The 22,584-nt window shown below is 39.9% G+C and overlaps 1 protein-coding gene across 2 annotated transcripts in view; it reads left to right on the plus strand.

Moving 5' to 3' along the window:
• Positions 1–9,035: 9,035 nt before the first annotated feature.
• Positions 9,036–22,584, plus strand: part of tenm4 (teneurin transmembrane protein 4) — a gene marked incomplete at both ends in the record, with an annotated part of 114,690 nt that continues 101,141 nt past the window's right edge. For both annotated transcript variants that reach the window (XM_079225075.1, XM_079225076.1), the window contains 2 exons: positions 9,036–9,258; positions 10,193–10,465. In XM_079225075.1, the coding sequence (XP_079081201.1) occupies positions 9,036–9,258; positions 10,193–10,465 (496 nt within the window). The remainder of the gene's footprint in view (positions 9,259–10,192; positions 10,466–22,584) is intronic.

Below are 22,584 nucleotides of genomic sequence, written 5' to 3' on the forward strand. Positions count from 1 at the left end.
GAACCCTTCGTCTAGCTTTGCTGTGTGTGCTGATTTTTTTACTGTTGATATTGAACAGCCGCTGTTTTTCATTGTCTCTTACAGCAGAGCTGTGCTTGCTGCTTGTTGTGCACGTGCATCAGGTCATCACACGGCCCCCATGTTCATACAAGCCCACCTAGTTAGCTCATTCAGTTAGCAAAGCCTGGGTAAGATCCATATTATTGCTGTTGTAGGGAAACCTAATTAGCCCAGTTTATGTGATTGATTGGCGCTTGAAACAGATACAGCGCCCCTCCCAGTTTGGTAGTTTACTTTGATCAGGGGTCTGGGTGATTATAATCTGTTTTTTTTTACTTATTGATGCATGTTGGATGCAATATATATTTATTTGTCCTTTAGAACGTAACCGCCATGAAAAACATCAGAAAGTAATAAATGTTTTCCTCATGCACATCACCGCCGCGCTGTCTTTCTCTATTCTACCGCTCGCTCTCTCAGACCGCTCAAATGATCAATCTTTTTCTCTCTTTTTTCTAATGTGTCAGGAAGCCGACAGCAAAGCCCAACTTTACTTGTTATCAAACGAAGAGAAATGCTTTCCCCTCAACCTAAAACGGTCCCTAAATCAATACTAAAGTACTGTTTTACAAATGAAGCGGTACACGATTTAAAGCAGCGGCGGTGTGGGTATTAGACCAATCTCCGACAGTCATCCCTGCAAATCCCACCCACAGGAAGTTCCCGTGCTTTCAGAAAGTAATACCCCTGGACCAGGGCCTGTTTTGTCCCCAGACATTAATTTAGGCCCTGGTCCCTGCTGTTGAAACGCATTGAGTTCCTCAAAAGGTCCCTTGTCCTTGGAGAAAGTTCCTGCGGTCCATAAAGGGGCTTATGATATCATACACAAAATTGCAGTATGTCCCAGGAAAATCCAGCAAGGATATCTAAGAGAAGAAAAGTTGAAAGGAAATAGCTGGTTCTCTCCTGAGCTATAACTCCTGCCTATAACATCAGTGATGGATGGTTGGAAGACCTTATTAAATCTGTGATCTTTGCAGTGCACCTCCTTACTCTGGACTTACACGAGGAACGTATCGTGGAAATCTCAGGACCCCCATAGTGAGGGGATCGTAATTGGTATCCAGCAGGACAGCACTATCTCACAGTCTCTTTGAGGGGAGTTCCTTCACTCAGAGTTGCTCCTCAAGAGCCTTACAGTTACCATGTATTGTCCTCATAACCTGGCACATAGGGAAAGAAGCATAGTGGGGGATTTCCATCGGGCAGCTCGATGGAGGGATTCATGGAAGAAAAGCTTATATGAGGGGATCTGATTACAAGCGGAACAGCTCTAAATACAGGTGTGAATACAAGACTTTGAGGACACATTCATATCCAAAATGTTGGAGCTGCTTTTGGAGGACTTTAGGGATGCCTGTTGTGCATTATGATTACAGACTTCATCTGTAGTCAGTTCTTTCAGGCCTGCGGAAATTAAAGTGATTTACATGGTTGTTTGCATATTGAGCAGGGAAGTGAAATCCAGAGACAAGTGGTCGCTTGAGACACATTTGAGACAATTTACGATGACATGAGTCAACTGAAATCTGACTTGACTCTGTCTGGCTTCGGTGAAGCTTTTTAGTGTTTTTCCTTCTCTTCATTTCTCTTTGTGGTCCTCCGTGTAATCACCTGTGATTGACACCATCTCTTGTTAGATTAGTCCATGATTTATTTCAATCTTTCTTTAAACAGCTGCGTATCAACTAAATGTTTACGAAATACGTTTTTCATAACAGAATTAGTGGAAGTCACACTTACGTCACTGTGTTACTCTGCTAACTGTTAATCATGTTCCATGTTTAGATCCAATAAACTGCAGGATCATTACTGGCATTAAGGTGTGATAACATCACTGACTAATTTTGTAAATATTGAATTTTCTTCTTCTTTTTTTTTCTTTCATCTTTTTTTGCACATCAATTGCATGGATACTTGAGGCCAATTCAAAACAGGTCTGTACAATACAACCAGGTCTGCGAGTACCATTTCATAACCATTGGTGTATGAAGCCCTATGAAGGTAAATTACTGTTTTTAGATGCTAAGCCAAATGAAGTTGACATTAAAAACAACAGGAATCCAGGGAGCACAGTTTGTGCTTTCATGAAGATGTGTCAGATGATTATCTCTGCACAATTATAATTACAAAAGGTAAGTTACCGTAAGAAGAAAGCTAACTGGAAAAGATGATTTTGTGGTGATGGTTTACATCCACTCAGAGACGTTAAAACAAATCAAACACATGCCACACAGGTTTGAGCTCACCTCTGGGGAAGGACATTGGACATTAGCAGTAGCATTGCCTTAGATCATTATGTAATTATCTATGTATTTGTCCCTGAATGAACATGACATTAACAGGACAATTTAATGTGGAACCACAAGTATACAAATCATGTTTGTTTACAGTCGGACAGTGATGGTTATTTGACCAGTGACCAAAATGTTCCTGAGTTGATCCAACCTACAACTGCAAAATGGCTCAACTGTTTTAGTGATCAAGAGCCAAATTAGAGCATCTCTCAGCTAAAGCAGTCCAAACAATTATGAATGATCTGTTTCTTCTGAAATCTGTTCCGATAGCTTGGTCATACTTTTAGAATTGTATTCACCTGTGCCCAGCCACTGTTGCAAAATAGCATAGGGCCTCCAATATAGCGCCCAGAAAGCTTATATTATTATCTGATAGATGTCTGTTGAATGTGTTGCTATCAGCCAGAGGAGAGTGTGAACCAGCCACCGCTAGAGGAGACTCAGGCATGCCAGCTGATCTTGGAGCAGAGGTCAACATGAAGTATGTGAAAGAGTGCGAAAGCAATCTACGTGCTGTCACCACATTGGCTCTTACTAATGTTTTATTGTCTGTTCTTTTCCTGGCCATCCACTCTCGACAAGTTTTTTAGGGTTATATTATCATACATATTAGCAGTTACTAGCGTTTATCTTTATTTGTTTAAATTTTTCATCTGAAAAGACCCACGAGATATGTGTGTCTGTGGTTTCTGCCTCCGACCCAAATACAGTGGAGGTAGACATATTTTTGTTCTTGAGCCTGTTTGTGTCACTGACCTTGCTGTCGGCAGTTTCCCCAGACCATAACTTAAGTAGTTTCAATGAAAACTGTTGACACCAAGGTCTGCCGATTATTCAGATAAACTAGGACATTTTATTCCGGAGAGATGCTCCTGTTAATTATTATTTTTTTATTGCGTTCTCCTCCATTGTGTTATATTACCTTGCACAGCAGCTTGATTCTTGTGACGTCACATGTGTGGCTTAGTGTGCGAGACGGCACGAGGAGAGGCGACTGTTCGTTCAAAACTAAAGCTGCCCAAGAGGTTAGCATAGATGCTTCAATAGCATGGGCTATATTGGAGCAGGAGAGTTGAACGTAATTGGAAGAAGAGTCTTTTCTCAATGGACACTATGTTTTCACTCTTCCCCAGAGTTTGATTTACAGATGGTTCATCCAATCACCTGCCACATATCTTTTCAAAATGCCTGCTCCTTTCCAAACAGTTTCCAATGACTGCTTCTCAGATGGTTCTGCCTAACAAACCATCTGATGGGCCAGGTTAATTGTATTAGGGGTAGTGACTGAAATCTCAAAGCCAGACATATGCAAACCTGGCATTTGAAATATACCTAATCTACATACCGTGAGAAAATGGACTGTTGTAATTCCAGAGAGCCGACCCACAGGGCTCGAGAACGGCACGTAAAATGTCTTTTGTTCAGACTAAGAGCATCATTTATTTGCTGCATTCGGTCCCAGAGACCCTCCTCGGGCTACAGCTGAAAACCCCAAACATTTGTAACAGTGAGTTTGACAGTGGCAAGTTTAGTTGATTATTGCTTAGCTGGTATTAGGTTTAGTACTGCGGGCCGGACTATAAATCAAACTCAGGTCTAGCCTTTGCAGCATGATGTGAGCATTAATCGTAGACTAATGAGAGACGGGTCACCACTCTGGTGACCTCCACACTCAGCAGCCATGCTTGGGAACAGAAGCACTTTAGCCTTGTGGAGTGGTCCTCATTTAAAACCTGCATGGACCTCATTCATTTGTTGTCCCAGTTGTTCACCAGCACTATAATGAACTTTCGGAGTCCACGTTACTTATTCCTATTAATTCAGTTTCGGCTCTGTCGCTTATAGATGTAGCTTTGGATCATTCCTCATATGCTAGCCTCCATCTACACCCATGCTGCAGTGGCAAGCCTGCAAAGTACACACATGTATTTCCCTGTGGTTTAGCAGCAATATTGACAAGAGGTCATTTCAGCCAGACACAGCACTGCTAACATTTTGCTGCATTTGGCCAAGGCCGGGGACGTACATCAATGCAGAAAGTGAATAAATTGACTGCTTCTCCCTGTTAGTTACCGGCCAGATTTAAAGGCATTATTCCATCGCCTTCTCCCTCTGTCTGGACTAAACCTTAAATTGCTTAGAGTGATTAGTAGAAGGGAGTGTGCTGCAGCAGCGGTCCCAGGCTACTTTTGTTTATGTTAAGGCTTTTACGCATTCTGTTTTATTCGCTGGCGGGGCTCGCTTTTGATCCCTGAAGGAGGCGGCTGCTCCCCTCCCCAGTCTGCCTTCACACTACAGAATTCCGATCTGTTTGGCGAGCTATTCAACCCCTCCGCCCCCTCTAGCCAAGTCTTTCCCCTCTGTTGAAAACACACCTTTCTGTTGACCGAGGAGGCTTTTCTATAGAGCCCAGGCATGTGAAAGATTTCCAGAAAAGAAGTAAGTGGTGCCTGTGGTGACTTTCAATAGACCTCGTAGACAATGTTCTGATCTGCCCAAATATCCTTTCTGTTGCACTACAGGCTGCTTTTGTGTGTAGATGTTTATCTGCAGTGTTGTGAGCTGTCATTAATCCTTTGACTAAATAATAAATAACAATAAAAACAACCTGAAAGAAACCAAACCAAATATTTATTGAGAAATGTTTGTCACTTGATTTTATGTATATATATGATTTGGTTTGGATCTATTAAACGATGTCAACATTTTGTATGCTTATTAACAATTTAGTTTGGTCTCACTGAGCTGAAAAGCTCCCAAAAATATTCAGCTCATGCACTGCAGCATATATCAGCAGTCGTTTGTCTAAAAATGTCATCGCTAATCAGTGACACATTATGTCTCAATCTTTGTGATAATTACATAGTATTATTACTAATTACTAAGTGATTTCACAGACAAGTAATCTCTAGTCATTTCAGATTATACTCCGTGGGATTTGCCAAACCCTGTGCATGTGTGTTACTTGGTCTTTTTCTCGTGTTCTTTGGCGTTTGGTCTTGGATTTTGCACGAAGAATCTCTGACAAGCAAAATGCAGCAAGCAGTTAATTATCATGAAAACAGGGTTGTGAGCAGAGAGAAGGCTAGATTTATATGCAGCAGCACTGAATAGCAATCCTCAGCACACTGCTAATTGTTTGATGGATAGTACGGAGCCATTTGCATTTATATTGTACCCCAAATACCGCCCCCGTATTTAGATCCCATATTTAACTAACTCCTGACACTGGAGCAATGGTCACGACGACCTGCCAGGTAAACACCTCAAGTGTTTTAACGGGGGCTTCTGTAACTCGCTGTGTGAACTGGTGGGTGGCTTGTTTGATGGGTTGCTTCAAGTTTTCATCCTACACACATTTAAACGGCTTTAACAATGTCCTCTTAAACATCATTTGGTTTTAGGGAGTTAAGAAGTGCTTATAATCCATAATAAAAAATTATATCAATATTTAAAAAATAAAAAATGTCATTGATAATGAAACTAATCCTTTGTTGAAGTACTAAAAAATGCAACTGTTGGGCTGTGGATACGTGAAGATCTCTAGTGAGTCTATATCTATAGATGATTACATTTTTAACACAACATTGTCATGACAGTAATAAATGTAGAAGATTAGTTTTCACTGCAGCAGCATACGCTCTGCCTTCGTTCCAGTATACTGAACTGGTTTTAATCTTTAATCATAGGTGGTGAACTCACACACAGAGCAGTCAACTTTCAGACAGCCAAGGACCTATTCAGAACATTAATTGGATGACCATGATTTATTCTGAGGTGGTAAGACGCACTATAGAAAACCTTGAAGGGCAGAATAGTTCAGATGATAACTTCTTCCGTGGCCCCCTTCTCTTAGGAGATTCAAATGTGGACACAAAGGCTGCGTTTCCACGGTTGTTGATCATGTTTTTCATTATGTTTGAATCTGCAGTTATTCCCTCCACGTACACAACAAGGATTCAGTGCAACATAACTGTGTCTGATGACTCCAAGTCATTGCTCAATGCTCCCGGCAACACTTTCTCTGCACAACCACATAATTACTCTGCTTACAGCTGCTATACATTTCCTTTACAACCACACATACACCAAACTCCACCCTGTCCAAATATAGACAATGCAATTGAAAAATGTAGTGTGTGCAATTGTTTTAAAAGGGGAAACAGAGCATCCATCATTTCTTTTGTCTATCCAGAGAGACCTCAATTGATTTTGGATCACTGCATAGAAATGCAGTTAGCTTCTTTTTGGCACCGCTCGCGCTCTGCAGCTGAAGAGGAACTTGGTCTTTGAAATAAAAGCTTGGGATTGTTATCTGTCGTTTCAGAGATTTCAATCCAATGGCAGTCATTTTTCACTGGTCTTTGTAAATAACTTTTCCCACTGAGTTTTTGTGAATGTACCCTCATTAACCTTCTCCTTAAAAGTTTCAAGCTACTTCTCTCAGTCCCTTGTTCATTCAAATGAGATGATAATAACACTTAAAGAATAGTCTTCTTATCAGCTCCTACTGTTGAGACATCTTGGTTCAATAGAACCTTCTGTTTATTTGGTACGGGAAGATGATAATGTGTTTTTTGTGTGTTTGTGTTGGATGCTTCTCCCAGGATTTAGACCTAGACAGATGAACAAGAACAACAGCTTTGCTGGTGCTGAACCACAATGATAACGCCAGATGTAGCCTATTTATGGAGAACAACACTGTTTAGTTTTACAGTAATCTTTGCGTGAAAAAATACTGACAGCTGCCTGCACTTGAGGTGTATACATTTCGAGGATCTAACATTTGCATCCAATATCATCTGTTATTGTGTATGGCCTCTTGTTTTTTTTGTTTTTTTGTATACAAAAAAACAAAAACCCTGTGAGTTTCCCATGGCCTCAAAGGTACGTCTCATGGTATCCCGGCCGATTAATAAAGTGGAGAAAGGGCCATGCAGACGAGAGATGGCCGATGCACTGAGCCCAGCTCTTTGGAAACAAAAACAATGCATTTTGCAGAACATTCTTGAAACTTTAAAAAGCTGCTTGTTCTCCACTCTCTTGCATTTGCATAGCATCAAGGGTCTCGAGCAAAAAGGTAAAAATTAGCAACCCATACAAGCTGCATCTAAAATCTTGGGAGCAGCTGAAGTGCCCTTGCTTCTCCCCCCCATGTGGTGGTCCTGGTATTGAGGCCCCAAGTCATTAATCACCAGGATCTTTTCAGCTGTCAATACATACAAAAAGAAAACCCCCAAACCAAACAATGGTGTTGTCAATAGAAAAGTTTATTTTTAAGCAGGGGCAAATATAGTTCACAAGGGATTATTGTTTATTGTTCTGTCCGGCATAAATCTCATACAGTATTCATAAAGAGCTTATCTTGTGGAGAAATCCTTGTCTGACCAACACAGGCATATTGTCAGTGAAAAACTCATAGATTTGCCAGCGGTACTTTTTATCTCTTTTTCAAAGAGCTGGGGTCTTTCATCCAGTGACTTGCATTTAGTCAAATTCACTTTCAATTGTGGGAGCAAGTAGTATCGCTGTAGAATCCTGCAACACGAATGATCAAGTTTTCAGCTCATGATATTTAATTATGGATATGCCGTTGTGCATTGGAGGACACAGGGAAATATATATTATATTTCTGCAATATCTGACTCACTTATTCCCTGAGTTCAGTAATTGAGCTTCAAAGTACACAGTGACCAAGCCTTTAATCACGTTTATATCCACATTGACGTTTGGTAATCCAACTCAATATCTGTATACCATGTGGTCTCTTCCAATGAGCTGTTTGCAAGGCACCGCCATATATTTTAATATTACTCATTCATTTTATATGATGTTGCACTTGAACAGTTTTATTTTCCCTTCTTCTCTGTTTTACCTATTAAAGTGAAAGAATAATCATAGAGCAAAACCAGAACCAATTATATTTTAGAATATTACATTTATTTTAAAGAATGTTCCTTCCTTATGTTATTACACTTCAATATTTGGTCCTTCAAGGCACGAAAATGAAATAGCTGAATGCTAAAATTCTCTCTCCCTATTGATCTTGCACTCTGTGTGCTATTTGACAGTTGTGATTTTATGTTTCAGATTTTAATCATCTCTGCTGGTTTGGTGTAGTCCTAGATTTGTTTGACTCCTCCGTTTTCAACTGGTGATGATTTGTAACTTATAAACAACACAATTCATGGAAGGACACCTGCCACTTTTACAGATGCTGCAGGCTCCGCGTTTCTATACGGCACATAAAATAGAAAATTTGTGGGAGACTTGCACCGTAAACTTTATTGGTGCAAGATTTGTTGTGCCGTATTTTATTAAATCTAATCCGGGTGGTTCTTTGTGCTCTCCTCGTGTGTGCTGAGCCATGCATACACTGCTGCTTGGGAACAAGCATTTGCATTTTATTTATCTCCACAGTTACTCTGCTATATGTGTGTGTGGATAGTATTTTTTTTTTAACACCAACTATCATTATACCTCTTAAAATCCTAGTTAATCATGGTTGCAAGTGATTATATGTTTGGTGACTTGAAAGGTTACATTTAAAGATCAACATCTTTTCATTCTTTCGGTCTCCTAATCTGTTTTTCTTTGTGTTTTTTCCTCCACAGAATCAGTCAAACTAAGCTGGCAGTGTAACCCACATCTGGTGTTGGAAACAGTGAGGAGGCAGCCATGGAAGTGAAGGAACGCAGACCCTATCGCTCGCTCACCGCCCGGCAGGACACGGAGCGCCGGTACACCAGCTCCTCTGCAGACAGTGAGGACGGCAAACCCAACCCCAAATCCTACAGCTCCAGCGAAACACTCAAGGCCTTCGACCATGACTCGAGGATGGCCTACGGGAGCCGCGTCAAGGAAATGGTTCATCACGAAGTGGACGAGTTCAACCGGCAAGGTCGGCCTCAGCTGTACCAATGTTATGAAATACTGTGCCATTATGTCATTGATACCAACATGGTGTACGTATAAGTATATACTGTAGCAGTGCTCAACGACATGAAAAGGCCTGTTATCAGGTTCAGGGCGCATTACTGCCTGTTCTCAGTATTAGCATCATTGCTTTTTCATGAGGAGTCTCATTCCGTTGCTGCAGAGGTCACTCCGCATAGTTTGACTATTAACAGAGCCGACCGGGGATTGAACTTACCGTGCCAGTGTTAAAAACTGCATGGAGGACATGCATGCCGTTACTTGCTCTTTCGAATATATTATTGATCATCATAATTCAAACCAGATGTGATGGCTCTGTCAAGGTGGCTTGAGATCAAGCTGAAGCAATTTTACGAAAAAATAAGAATTTTTAATCATAAATGCAGAGGCCATTTGTGGTGCACTGATGGAAAGAAACAAACATCCTTGTGTGTCTTTAATTTATTAAGTTTATGTTTATCAAATCACCATGGACTGATTTATCCTGGCTTGCTGTGGTAATTCTAAATACCTTGGTAGAGAAGAAATAGAAGACAGATGTTTCAGTTTTCAAATACACAATTTAAAGACATAAAAGCGGTGAATTTTGAATTTGAAAACTGCTGTTGTTTACGAACAAAAGACGAATGCAAAACACCAGTTGTATTTTCTTTCAAGCCCCAAATATGTCGATTTTTTTAATAATTTCCCTCTCTGGCGATATACTTGCATCGTCATGTAGCTGCACAGCTATTTCTTGTGGAACCTTTGTTTTTAAAGGATTTTCTCCACCTCTCAAGGCAAGGATATTGCTGTCATCTTTTTTTTCTTTTCTGCAATGAATCCATTTCTTGATGTTGAGTGATGCAGTTAGTGGCAGAATAAATTACCAGGGCTTTGTATTTATTGGTTTGCTGCAGGGGCAGACTTTTCCCTTCGAAACCTGGGCTTCGGAGAAGCCCTCCCGTCGCACGTAGCCACGTACAGGACTGACCTGGGGATGCCACACCGCGAGTACTCGGTCAGTGTGGGCTCAGATGCAGACACTGAGACGGACGGCATCATGTCGCCGGAGCACGCGGCCAGATTATGGGGCCGCAGTAACACCAAGTCAGGCCGCAGCTCGTGCCTCTCCAGCAGGGCCAACTCCAATCTCACTCTCACTGACACTGAACACGAGAACACAGAAAACGGTAGGGCACTTTTCTCTTTCACTCGTCCTTATATATGGCACACTGTTTTCGAGTTGTGTTAATCTTTTGAAGCATGTTCCTGCACACTGGTGCAGAATTACATGCTATAATATCTTTGAGACGACAAAAAACACAAGGCTGTTCTGCATGGTACAGTAAGGCAGGATGATTATGATGGTTTTTGACAATGCAAGACATGAAAGATGAGTTGTCTTTTTAAATGTATTGGTGCACTTTGACACCCTGCAACTATTTCAATCCGACCAAACTGAAGTTGACATTTTGATTAAGCTTTTTTTAATCTTTGTTAGCAATTTTTCTAGAGATACACCGATACCATGATTGGATATTGGGCCGATTCTGACTCAAATAGCTGTATCATCTATCGGCGACAATGGGACCGATCTATTCAACCCTCTATACACACATATCATTTACATTATTACTGTAATTGTAATTCCTGTTAATTTTTTCCCCCTGAGTTGCTGGTGATTAATAATAAATATCAATTCAATAAATTCATCTATTTATATATTGTTGAATTAAGAAATCAATGTTTAAGTCAAGCCAGATGTTTTCTTACACATAAGAGAGTGATGCCAGTCACATCCCCACAATGAGTTTTATGGCTTATTGGCCAATACCCAAAGCCCAGGAATTGCTATCGGGTCTGAAAATAGATCGCTGCATCTCTATTTTTTCCCAGAATTTTCCTCAAGAGCAACATGTTTAGGATTTCACCTCTTAAAGAAAAGTCAGTTACCAGTGTTCCAGCACAGCCAGACAATTGGATTACAATTCCCTCTACCGTTCATTCCCAGATCATTTTATTATTGTTTTCTTCTTTTTCTTGCAGTGTACGTGTGTACTTTGATAGGAACCGGTTTGGCAGGTTTCTTGGTGAAATCACTGCCAGGAAGTGGGAAGCCATATTTATTGAATTGATCTCTCTGTTGCTTTGCGTTTCTCCGAAGGGCCAGATGAGCCGTTGTGCTCGCTCAGAAGGTCACTCGAGCTCCGGGAATCTGTGACCATGAACCATGGCAAATGTCAGAAGAGTGCAGCAGTTCTTTTTTAATTGTAGATCAGTGAGTTATAAACACATGATATTGAAGAATTTGGATACTCAACTCAGTACCCCAAGCGCTTACGTATTTCTCGGCAAACTCAGTTACTACTTAATAATAGTTTGAATAGTGTATACACTGAAAGGAAATGCCCTTGGAATCAATTTAGGGCAGTTTGTATGCAGTACCTAGTATTACCCACAATGCCCTTTTGTGTCCATAATGTCTACTCCTTTCTGCATTTGTTTACCTGAATGTCTGTCAAAATCAATGCTTTTCCTGTTTTTTCTTTTTGACACCGAGGTGTTGTGTGTTGAAATGTAACTTATGTTTTGCATTATGCAAAGTTTAACGCAAACCTAAACCCTGCATATTAACTGGCAGATTCACGATACTGCTCCCAGACTACTTCAGAGATAGAGGATCTCATCAAGGGCCATCGGCACAATTCTAATTGCCCCGGCACAGATCTGCAGAGAACCTTGTGAATAGCTTTGCATTTCAGAGTGCGTCACATTATGTATTGGCTTCTTATTATAAGTGACAGAAATAACTCTTGGAATTTGGAATCCATTTGCCCAAATGACTCAGGGAAAAAACGTGGCATCCCTCTGCTTGATCATCTGAGATGCCAGGGGACTTAAATGTGGCTGTATTGTACATAATTAAAGAGAATCTCCTTGGATGGCTGTTCAGGGGCTCTTCAGGGGCACGCTGGAATGTGTGCAGAGCACCCGTAGCTGCAGCATTGTACTACATCTGTGAGACCCAATCAAGATTCTAAGTAGCTTTTTATTCAACCCAAGCAGAGAGAGCACTTGTATTCAGCATTTAATTTAGTAATGCCTGATAACATACAATTTATATATGGCAAGTTAATTAAAATCCATGCAGCAGACGTGCTCGTGTGAGCTTTAATCTCTTTAAATCAACAAACCATTTACTCTGCTTTAATGTATTCAAGCCGCTGGGCAGTTCTCCCCCTCCTCGTATGTGACTTACTTGACCCTGCTTTTAATGCATGCAAATAAGCCATCGCCATTTGGAACAATTTTCTTGATGCTCAAGTGATTCTTAGGCATCGCATATATATACTATGAATAAAAATCCTGGCTGATAAAATTCATTACCAGGTGTGATGCGATGATGAAATTAGTTGATGCCTTTATTCTCGATCTAATCTTCTACATGATTGGTAAACGATTACTTATTGTATTTTTTGTTTCTCGAGTTTTGGAAAAGTAATTATGTCCAGCATACATTATTAGATGTATGTGTGTTGTTTGGACATGGCTATAGATAGCTGGATAGATGCATGCACCATAACAGTAATAATAACAATAGGGTCCTCTCGGACTGACTACGTCAGTCGCTCGGGCCCTAATTATACAAATGCGTATATTTGGTCGCATTGGAGGAATTCATTTTGTCCCCCTCGTTGTCATTTTCTTCTTTAACATAGACAATCCTGAAATAAATGCACACACAGGACCTACAGACATGCATTCATGTAGTGAGATGGCGGAGTGATGGCGCTGCAGCATATAATAGCGCCTCAAGCATTTATGGGTTCCCTGCCTTGCACAAGGACACTAGGCAGTGCCCAGCAGGTGAGCTGCCACCCCTCCATCTACCGGTCCACACTCTGTACCGACTGGTACTATGCTGGACTCAAACCAGCTCCCCTCCCCGCCCCCAGGGACTGCTTTTACCGCATGCGTATGGGCTGGTTAGCGTTTAAAGTGCATCCATGCAGTGTGTACAGGTTTGTGTGTCTTCTACCCAGCATGCCTCCAGTCACTAGGAAGCCCCTTGAGGACACTTCCAGCAGCCAGCAACTGCTGAGTCATTGCACATCCTACAGAGGCTGAACAGCAAGGAGGCCAGCCCGGCCTGCTGAGTTTTGGGGAGGTCTGCTGTTCTTGGGGTTTGTTCTATTAGAGTTTATCCAGATGTGTACTCTAATCCCAATTTCCGCCCACTGTTGTGGCTGGACTATTATGTTTCACTAAGCATTAGAAGCTGCAGTGGAGATAGCCACAAAAGCCTGCTGAGGAGCTGTTGTTAGTCATATGTTGCATAACCTAAGGAGAAAAAGAATGTGCTAAGGCCTCCACACGTCCTGTTGATAGAACAGTGTGACTGACGCTGGTATTTGTCTACAAAAAAAATGTAATTGGTTTCAGTGGGCGGTTATGTACTGATTTAGCTTTCACTTACTCAATCCTCTTAGGAGATCTGTTCTGTATTGATTAAGTAGGTGTATATACACTATATATATATATATATATATATATATATATATATATATATATATATATATATATATATTTATTTATATATATATATATATATGGTATTTACTCGAGTGGGATTTAGCAATGAAGTTGGTCCCTCTGCAAAATAATAATATTCAAGGCAGAATTGTTTTTATTTAAATAAAGTGTTTTAAGGAATACCAACGAATGACAGATGCAGTGCAGGACTCGTGTAATTATTAAATCTTTTTAGTTATATTATTACTATTTTGTATTATCGCTCATTACTTAAATCCTGGTTGCTGGAGGCATTGCTTCAGGGCAAAGCCTCGAGGAACGCCAGTGAAATCTTCTGGTGAAAGTCCCTCCACAACCTTAAAGGATGAGTGGGTGTGTGATAAGGGACTTGAAGTTGAAAGGGGCATGAAAGTAGACTGGAAGTAATAAACATACAACATCCACTTTTATTTTCAGGAGAGGACCAATGTAAAATAAACCAAATTAAACTGAAATAAGCACGTTTGTCGGAAAGATAATTGTATGATTATTAATATATTAAAATACGTCTCTCTTTTTTTATTAGCCTGCAGTTGATTTAATGAGAAGTATAACATATTCTGATTGTCCATACTAATCACATCGCCATGTCTTTATCACACCAAGCAAGTATTGGAACAAAACATCTTTTGAGGTTCCTCCACTGACTAATGATTTAAAAAAACGAAGAAAAAAAAAGACGAAGAAGATGAATGATGGTCGGGTCTCTTAATCCAATTCTGTTTCTTGTTCTGCATGATTAAGTACGAGTCATCAATCAGCATTTTTACCTTCAAAGCACACTGGTTAATGTGCTGATGTGATCATGCTTTTAGCTGGTGTCGGAGCAGTATTCATCGATGTTGAGCTGTCAGAGGAAAAGTCAAGTCTTTTCATGTGGATTTACCATGCGCAGCCTATTTTCTGCATTTTCATACAGATTTGTTTACGGCTGTCAAGATCAGATTTTTTTTTTTCTGCCTTCATTGCGGCTTATAACCTTTTCACATTGAGATATTAAGTGCCTTAGAATTATTCAGGCTGTAATATGTTAATTAAGCTAGTCTGCTTTGCACGTAATTACACAAATCCAAATTAATTATGAATAATGGCTACAACTAACTGCAAAACTCCACTAAAACAAATAAACTAGAGCTTCTGCATTTTCTTTCCTCTAATCTTAGTTACGTCCTCTAGTAATCTTTAATTCTCAAATAAAATAGCTAAAAAAGTAAGTGCAAACTCCTCAGTTACAAAAATGAATGCCGTTGCTACCTGTATGAGATACTTGTTGAAGTCTCTCAAGAAACTTTGAACGGTTGAAAGATTGAGGTCAGGAGCTCCAGGGCGGTGCTCAGTGACTGACTCTTTGAACAGAGACTCTCTATGAGGGACAGGTGCTTGTCGTAGAAATGCGACAAAGCCCCAAAAAGCAGACGGGTTTAGAACGGCAGATTTTAACTTCAGCGGGGAGCACGTCAACCTGTCCTCTACCCGTGGTGCTCGTGACTGAAAGTACGTTATTTCAGTTCTTGATACTTGGCCCCCGAGCAACTTTTCCCCTCCATAGGAGAGCGTCAACGGTGCATGAGGGTGATTGATTAATGTGTTTTTTAGGCTGTAAGGAGATCCATAAAGGAATGTCAATCATTTCTAACAGCGTCAGCAGTGGAATTAAGAGACCAGCTGAAGCCAAAAAATGAAAATAAAAATAACAAGTGTTGTGAATCCTGTGCCGCCTCCAGGTTGTAGTGTCACTGACAGGAAGAAGAAAGGGTTCGATATGAAAAAGGCCTCGCCAAAGGCCATCGACGACCGTAGCAGTAGAGGGTCAAGTGATGGAGGGCAAGTCATGTTGCAGTTTGAGATGTACATATTGATAGGGTAGGGTTATCCAATAGCATCAATAGCCAGTTTAAATGGTGATATCATTAGGCCATGTGAATTCATTTATAATTATATAAGCCTGTAATTCGATTTGCAGAGTCAAACAGGATAATGTCATGGTAATTATGACGTTTCATTTGTATGGGGTTTTCAGACTCAAAATGGCCTCGAAGTAATGCAATGAACAATCCATTAGTAATAAGCTCACCTAATGACTCATGACTCCTACAACAGGTCCGCACTCCTAGTATTCAAAGAGCAACAAGTTCTCCTAGATCACTCGTGCAAGCCACTTGAGAACGGACCTGTTCGTATGAGTGGTTCATTGATTTATACCACATACCACACACCACATGGGATATCTTTGATCATAATTCGTTGGGCTAAAATGGGTTATGATTAATGAAAATAATGAGTCACCCCTGCACAATTATTACGAATGCTTTCCAAAAGTAACGTCAGAACAAGCAGCATTTTTTTTACACAGCATACAAAACTGTGCACCTCAATCTTATACCTCACAGACTGTGCATACCGAAATGCGGATGCTTGTGGCCACGCCCTCGTGAAGCGAATAATCAAATGCCTTTGATGCCCACTCCACACTTAAGATGTGTTTATAGCTTTGAACCGTTTCCCCGAAGCGTCAAGGCCGTATTGGGAGCCTGTTGGGTTGAAGAGAAATCAGACTTCCAATTAGACGAGCCGTTTCCTGTATTAGAGGGCTGGATTTATGAGGGCATGTTTTACAGCAGTCGTAGGACCACATAGAAGGAGCTTCCTGTTGTGACCTTGGAGTAGAAATAGGTGCAAATAAGAAAATACACTTGTGTTTTACTGCATTCTTTGGTAGGAAAATCAATTATCATATGTGAGAGCAATATTGTTATGTCTGTCTAGTTTTTGTTTAATATACAATTGACAAAAATTCCAAAGACATGCAGAACAGCAGGCATGTTATTAGTCTTTTTATTTTTTATTTTAATGACGTTTTTGATATCAGTAAAGCCTTTCTCGTTTTAATCAGTATAGTTTTTACACAGAAGCATTTAATGGTTCACATAAAACAGTTTCATGTGATTATTTTAGTAAATGAAATAATCATACATTTATAATAGCATAGCATGGAATTTACCGCACATCCCAGTGGACTGGAGCTGTGCACACATTGGAATTGAATAAATATATAATTAGATGACGTTATTTTGAGTACAATGGCTTCCCTTGAATCTTTTAACAGACCATATTGAAGGATTCTTTTTACCTGCCCTCCAGGGTTTTACTATTGATCACTGGCTTGTAATTATCTGTGCTCCAGAATATTCTGTAAAATCAGTCTATGTCCATCAATTATAATCTGCTTGTGTCTTCCTGGACATGTTGCAGGTCGCAAAATTGCCAAGAAACAAGAAAGAGGCAAATTGAGATGCAATTTAAAACATGTCTTCATGACACGACATAAGAATGAAACGATTTCATTAAACAATTCTTCTTTTTCTAGTTTTTCCTACATTTACTCTTGAAATATAGACTTAATGTTTTTTGTATTACATTCACAGTGTTGTTTTCCATTAGAAATAACTCCTGTATGCAATGTTTCACGGTGCTTGTTCAAAGAATCTGAAACAGTAAGAGCCATCTATACAGGTAATAATTGCTATTCTTTGACAGATATCTTTGTATTCACAAAGTTTTAAAAGAAGCGACACATTTGTAGAGAATATTGTGTTTGAGAGAACCACAGGAACAATTACACCGTTTATACAGTTAGTGATGGTAATTATATTAGTTTTCTTGCAGAACAAAAATATAATCACTTGTATTAAACATTGATATTTTGATGCTTCATTGCTTTTTGACATCTGCGTTCGACACAGTGGCTGTGATCATTTGCTGCAGGGGACAGTGCTTCCTGTAATATTGGGATCTGTAATTCCGTATCCACATCGAGCACAACATGGAAGCTCGTTCTGAGATGGTCACAGGCGTCGCAGCAGCAGAATATCAGGCGAAATGAGGCTTCAAAGGAATCACTAGTGGTTTCCAGCACACAGCCGTGGTTATTTCCGCCCTCAGTGTGCCTTGTGAAGTTATTTATTTGCTTACTTTTTTGGCAGAGTCTCCGCTCAGATCATGGATTAGTAGAGATATTCTCTGGCTCATTTGCGAGCTAATTTGCTGGGTTTTAGAGGCCCGTGTGGACAGTTTTGGTCCGTTATCTGTGGACTTGCATACCCGCTCCCTGCCAGTGCCTCTGACAGTCTAAACCAACAGCACATCAGGGCCCATCTTACCACCAGGGCTCAGGGGCCTCGCTACAGCTCAAAGCACGACGTGCAGCGGGATGAGCCCTCCTCCGTGGAGGATCATCCTTACCCCGTCTTACAACTTCTGTCCCTCTCTTAGCAATATCCATTTAGCATACAGCCTCTTGTTGTATTTATTAGCTAGTTTCATGAAACAGAATCCCTGCTTAGAATGGGATAGAAAATAGCAAGGCACTGATTTCATATTCTGGATCTGTATCGGTGCGTATACTGAGCATATTGAACAGATTCGGTAAGTTTTTGTTATATAATTGGAAAAATAAGTTGTTTTACCGACCTTCTACAACAATAAAAAGCACATTTTCACAAAGCTAAAAAGACAGTTGGTGAATGTACACCTTCACAAGTTGCAAGTGTTGGATGGTTGGAGTCCAATCATTTCCACCAACTAAGGTAAACATATTTCTAATTTAAAAAAGAAAAAAAGAACACTGGTATCAGATCAATATTGGCCTCTAGCCGAACCACAAAAAAGTGTAATTGGTCTTTTGATGCAAGCTAGTTGCAGCCCTCTACGTGAAATCCACTACCACAAAAAAAGTGGTATCTTGTCTATTTAATCTCATCACATCTTAATAATCTTAAACATTTTATAACAGAAACTTGCACCAAAATTCCACCTCTGAACAACCAGTTATCTCGAGTGGAAGCAATTAGCGGTTGTTATTGAGGCCGAGGAAGCAGAGATCACACCGTGCTGTTGCCCTAGTACGAGCTAGAAATAATTAAACTTCCATGCTGAGATTTCCCTCATTACCGGTCACCTCTGATATGTGTCTCTGATACAAATCCAGGTACGGAACTTTTGGGTTCGCTCGATTTACAAAAGATACATCATTAAAAACTGGCTTTGGTAATGTAAATGTTTGAACTTTAGTCGTTTAAATTTTTGGGGGGAATTCTAGAACCATTTTCCTCATATGTGTGACATTCATGTTCAGAATATTGAAACCTGAACAACTACACATATAACAAATGACTAAGATCAAAGTGTGAGTATGAAAACACGGCACAAGAATATTGTAATTTTTGTATTTCATTTGAAAGCAGCAGCTTTGTACAGCATGGAATACAAGATACTATACATTACACTATACATTATTGTTATTATGTGATCAATTATTTGTGTGCTCTCATGGTGTGTCAGTACAGCATGAAACAGAATAACATTAGCATGTTTAAGTGTCGGGGTAGGGACCACATACGATTTTCACACGTTAAGACCCTGCAAATCCAATTCATTGTTGTGCTGAACAGCGCAGGTTCTTCTTGGATTATTTCTCTCCCAGTAAAAGTCACTCGGCAAAGTGAAATTTCACAGCCTGTGCATGTTGAAGAAAATAGCTCGAGACATAAGCTTTAGATTCCCCCCCCCTCTGCATTCAGTGGTTCCCCTAAAGTACTGCTGTCACACGGGAAACACTGGTCTTATCTCAGCTGTATGAATCACCAGCCTCCGCAGCAGTTCACACCGGAGCTGCATCCTCTGTCTTCAAAGCCCCGATACTCGGACTGTGTGAATTACCACATTCTGGCATGGACCGACTTTGAGCTATTTAGACGATTTGAACTGACTTATTACCAGCTGAGCCCTAATGGTGGTTTACAGTTGGTTGGATGTGTAACAGTTTTAGCCCTTTCATTCTTTGCCAATGGGAAAGTCCAGGACAGCCAGAGACATTTCCACACGGAGCTGAGGAATGGATAGCAACCTGAGGCAGCTCTTTCTAAAACGTCAAGTTTTACAACTTAATTCAGGAAAGAGAAATACATTGTCTTCTGTCAGCCAGAAGCCTAAGATGTTACATTAAAAAACATGCCTTGGCTATATGACCCAGTATTTTGGCCAAAGTTGTAAGCACACCTTTTTTTTAATCAATATTGAGATTACGATTGTTAGCACAATCTTTCATTGGTTTTAGTGACAAAATATGTTTTTCCCCACTGTCACATTTAAATTCTCTTCCATGTTGTGCTACATTCCTGCTAACGCACAAATGTTTCATTAAAATGAATGTTCGAACAAGGCTCTTGTTCATCTGCATTCAGTGAATTTAAAAGTAATATACAGTTCATTATGCGCCGCTAACTCTCCCAAAGTGAAGCTGAAGCATCTTGATCGCCCTCTGAAGGCTGGCTGTTTGGTGAGAAGCGCATTTAATTGTTGGAAGCCAAAGTCGTGACAGCATTCATTTTGGATTACTTGTGCAGCCTTAGACCTTATAGAATATGACTGGTGCATGGCTGGTAACTATTTTGTGAGACTTTAGCAGAGAAACAACTCTTTGTTTGCCTTGTTTATATTGTTAAATGGGATTCAAATGATTGTTTTTTAAATCTGAGAGATGACCTTGATTCCCCTCAAGTCCAGAAGTAATTTCAACTTTGTGAAAGTTTGAAAGAATTATCTTTGTATATTTGACCCAGCAAGAGGCTTCAGGTTACAGCTTGCTAGTGCACACCACTAATTGGATACTTGCCTTTTTTCATCCTGGGTCAGACTTTAATTGTTGTGTTATTATTTAATTGTGCTCTGTAGCCACCATTTTTCTTTTTTATGTCTTTATTGTTGGTGCAGCATTGAGGAAAGCAAAGAGGAAAAGGTCTCCTAACCTAATTCCACCTTGGTCTCAGTCTGCGATGATATATTTTTTAGTTCAGACTTGAAAAGTGACAATTGCACAGCTATAAAAAGTGATTTGATTAAGGGTCCTATTTTTTCCATTCATTCGGTGAACCTTTATTTATACAGGGTGGTCCAGTGAGAGTTGTTGACTGTTGCATGGGCGCCCTGTGTACAAAGGGCAATAAAGTAGAGGTATTACATTTAGAATTTATGAGTGCAAACGAAAAAAGAAGAAACATGTATTGAAACATAAAAAGTGCAATTCAAATTTGATATGAGAAAGCGGGATACAAATCAGAGTTGTTATGCACCATTCTGCCTTGCTCGCACTGTACACATGCAAGGGAAGTGTCAAATAATGTATCATGATTCATGACACAACATATCTTTAATTAGTCTCTGATTCTCAGCCTGGTATCATTTATCAGCATTCAGGAAAAATGCATCCAACAAATATGCAATTAATTCTTTGGAGAAAAAAAAAGACTTATAACATAAAAAAGAAAGAAAATGGCTAACCACAGACCCTCTGATTGAAAGACGGGCATGCTAACCACGGAGCCACAGTCGCCCCACAGGTTGTGATCCTGTCGGAAATCATTCTGTAGAAAACGTTCGTCCGCTGTTGAAATATAGATTCGGACAACCGTTCCAGACATGTTGATTCTGTTTGAATTCAATGTTTGAAGCTTACTAACTCGTCTGGATGTCTGGGGCAACACACTACTACCATTGCCAACATGTGCATGCACATGTTTGATGACTTTGTCTGCAGAAGGGTCTATACAACCCGCAGCTAGGGTGCAATAAACAAATGATTGGAAATGGATCAGGCCTCATACAGCTGCTAGGGATCAATACAAATTGATCGGCCTCAATCCTGAACCTGCATATCAGCTCAGGACATCCAGAATACAACACAATGCATGTGCAAAAAAAAACATCAATACAATTGTATGAATTGGATTGACTGAGGTAAAGAATATCTATGCAGAGAGATCTTTTTCTTCACAGTGCTTTGTTGTAGAGTAAATATCCACGAATGGCAAAATATATATTTAAAATTGGCTTTCTGAATGACCACTGGTATGACACAGTATTGAAGGATCGTTTGAGTGTTCACTTTGTTTCCCAGCTCCTGTTGCTACCACTCCTAGCACCCCAGGCAACTTCTTTTATTTGATTGATTATTATTGATCACCTCAGTAGAAATAGGAAATTGAAATTGGCTTACGTTTTCTGACCAAACTCTATAAAATGACGTTCCAGAAAAGATGAAACGGTTCTGTCTGCATATTGTAATATTTGCCACCGCCGTTGTGTTGAACGCATACTCATTTTATTCAATTTATTTCAGGAAAGAGAATTAAGAGTCAACATTCCTGTTTCTATACTACTATTCAATTATTTCAACTGCTTCTGTTATGAGCACACCTTATTTGTCATGTTGCAAACTCTCGGTGGCTTTCGTTTCACCATTATATGAATTATAGAAGCGCTTACAAACACAAGCTTTTTGACAGCATGTATTTGAGATAACCCTTTGAACTGTCATACACTCAGTGATAGCTGGGAGGCACACACAGATCAATTCTTTAACACACGTCTGAAATGGGCTTTTTTGTAAACTATCTGGAGAGCATGATGATAGGAGGAAATCATGTTTTGACAGAAGTATGCTCCTTTAACATTAAAATCGATGGTGTTTATACAGATCATAGCAAATCTGCACAAATCAAACAATGGTGGCCTTTTCAGCACTACTAACATTTTGATTCCAGAAGAAAGTTTGAAGTATTTATTTTTTCAGATTTTTCAAGGCAGTGCTTCAGCTCTTTGCTGTCTTTTATTGGGAATGTAGCGGTTTCTTATGGGTATACTTTAGAATTGTATTAGGCCAGGCCTAAAAAGACAGGAT

This window comes from Taurulus bubalis (assembly GCF_910589615.1).
Source record: "Taurulus bubalis genome assembly, chromosome: 10".
Lineage (NCBI taxonomy): Eukaryota > Metazoa > Chordata > Actinopteri > Perciformes > Cottidae > Taurulus > Taurulus bubalis.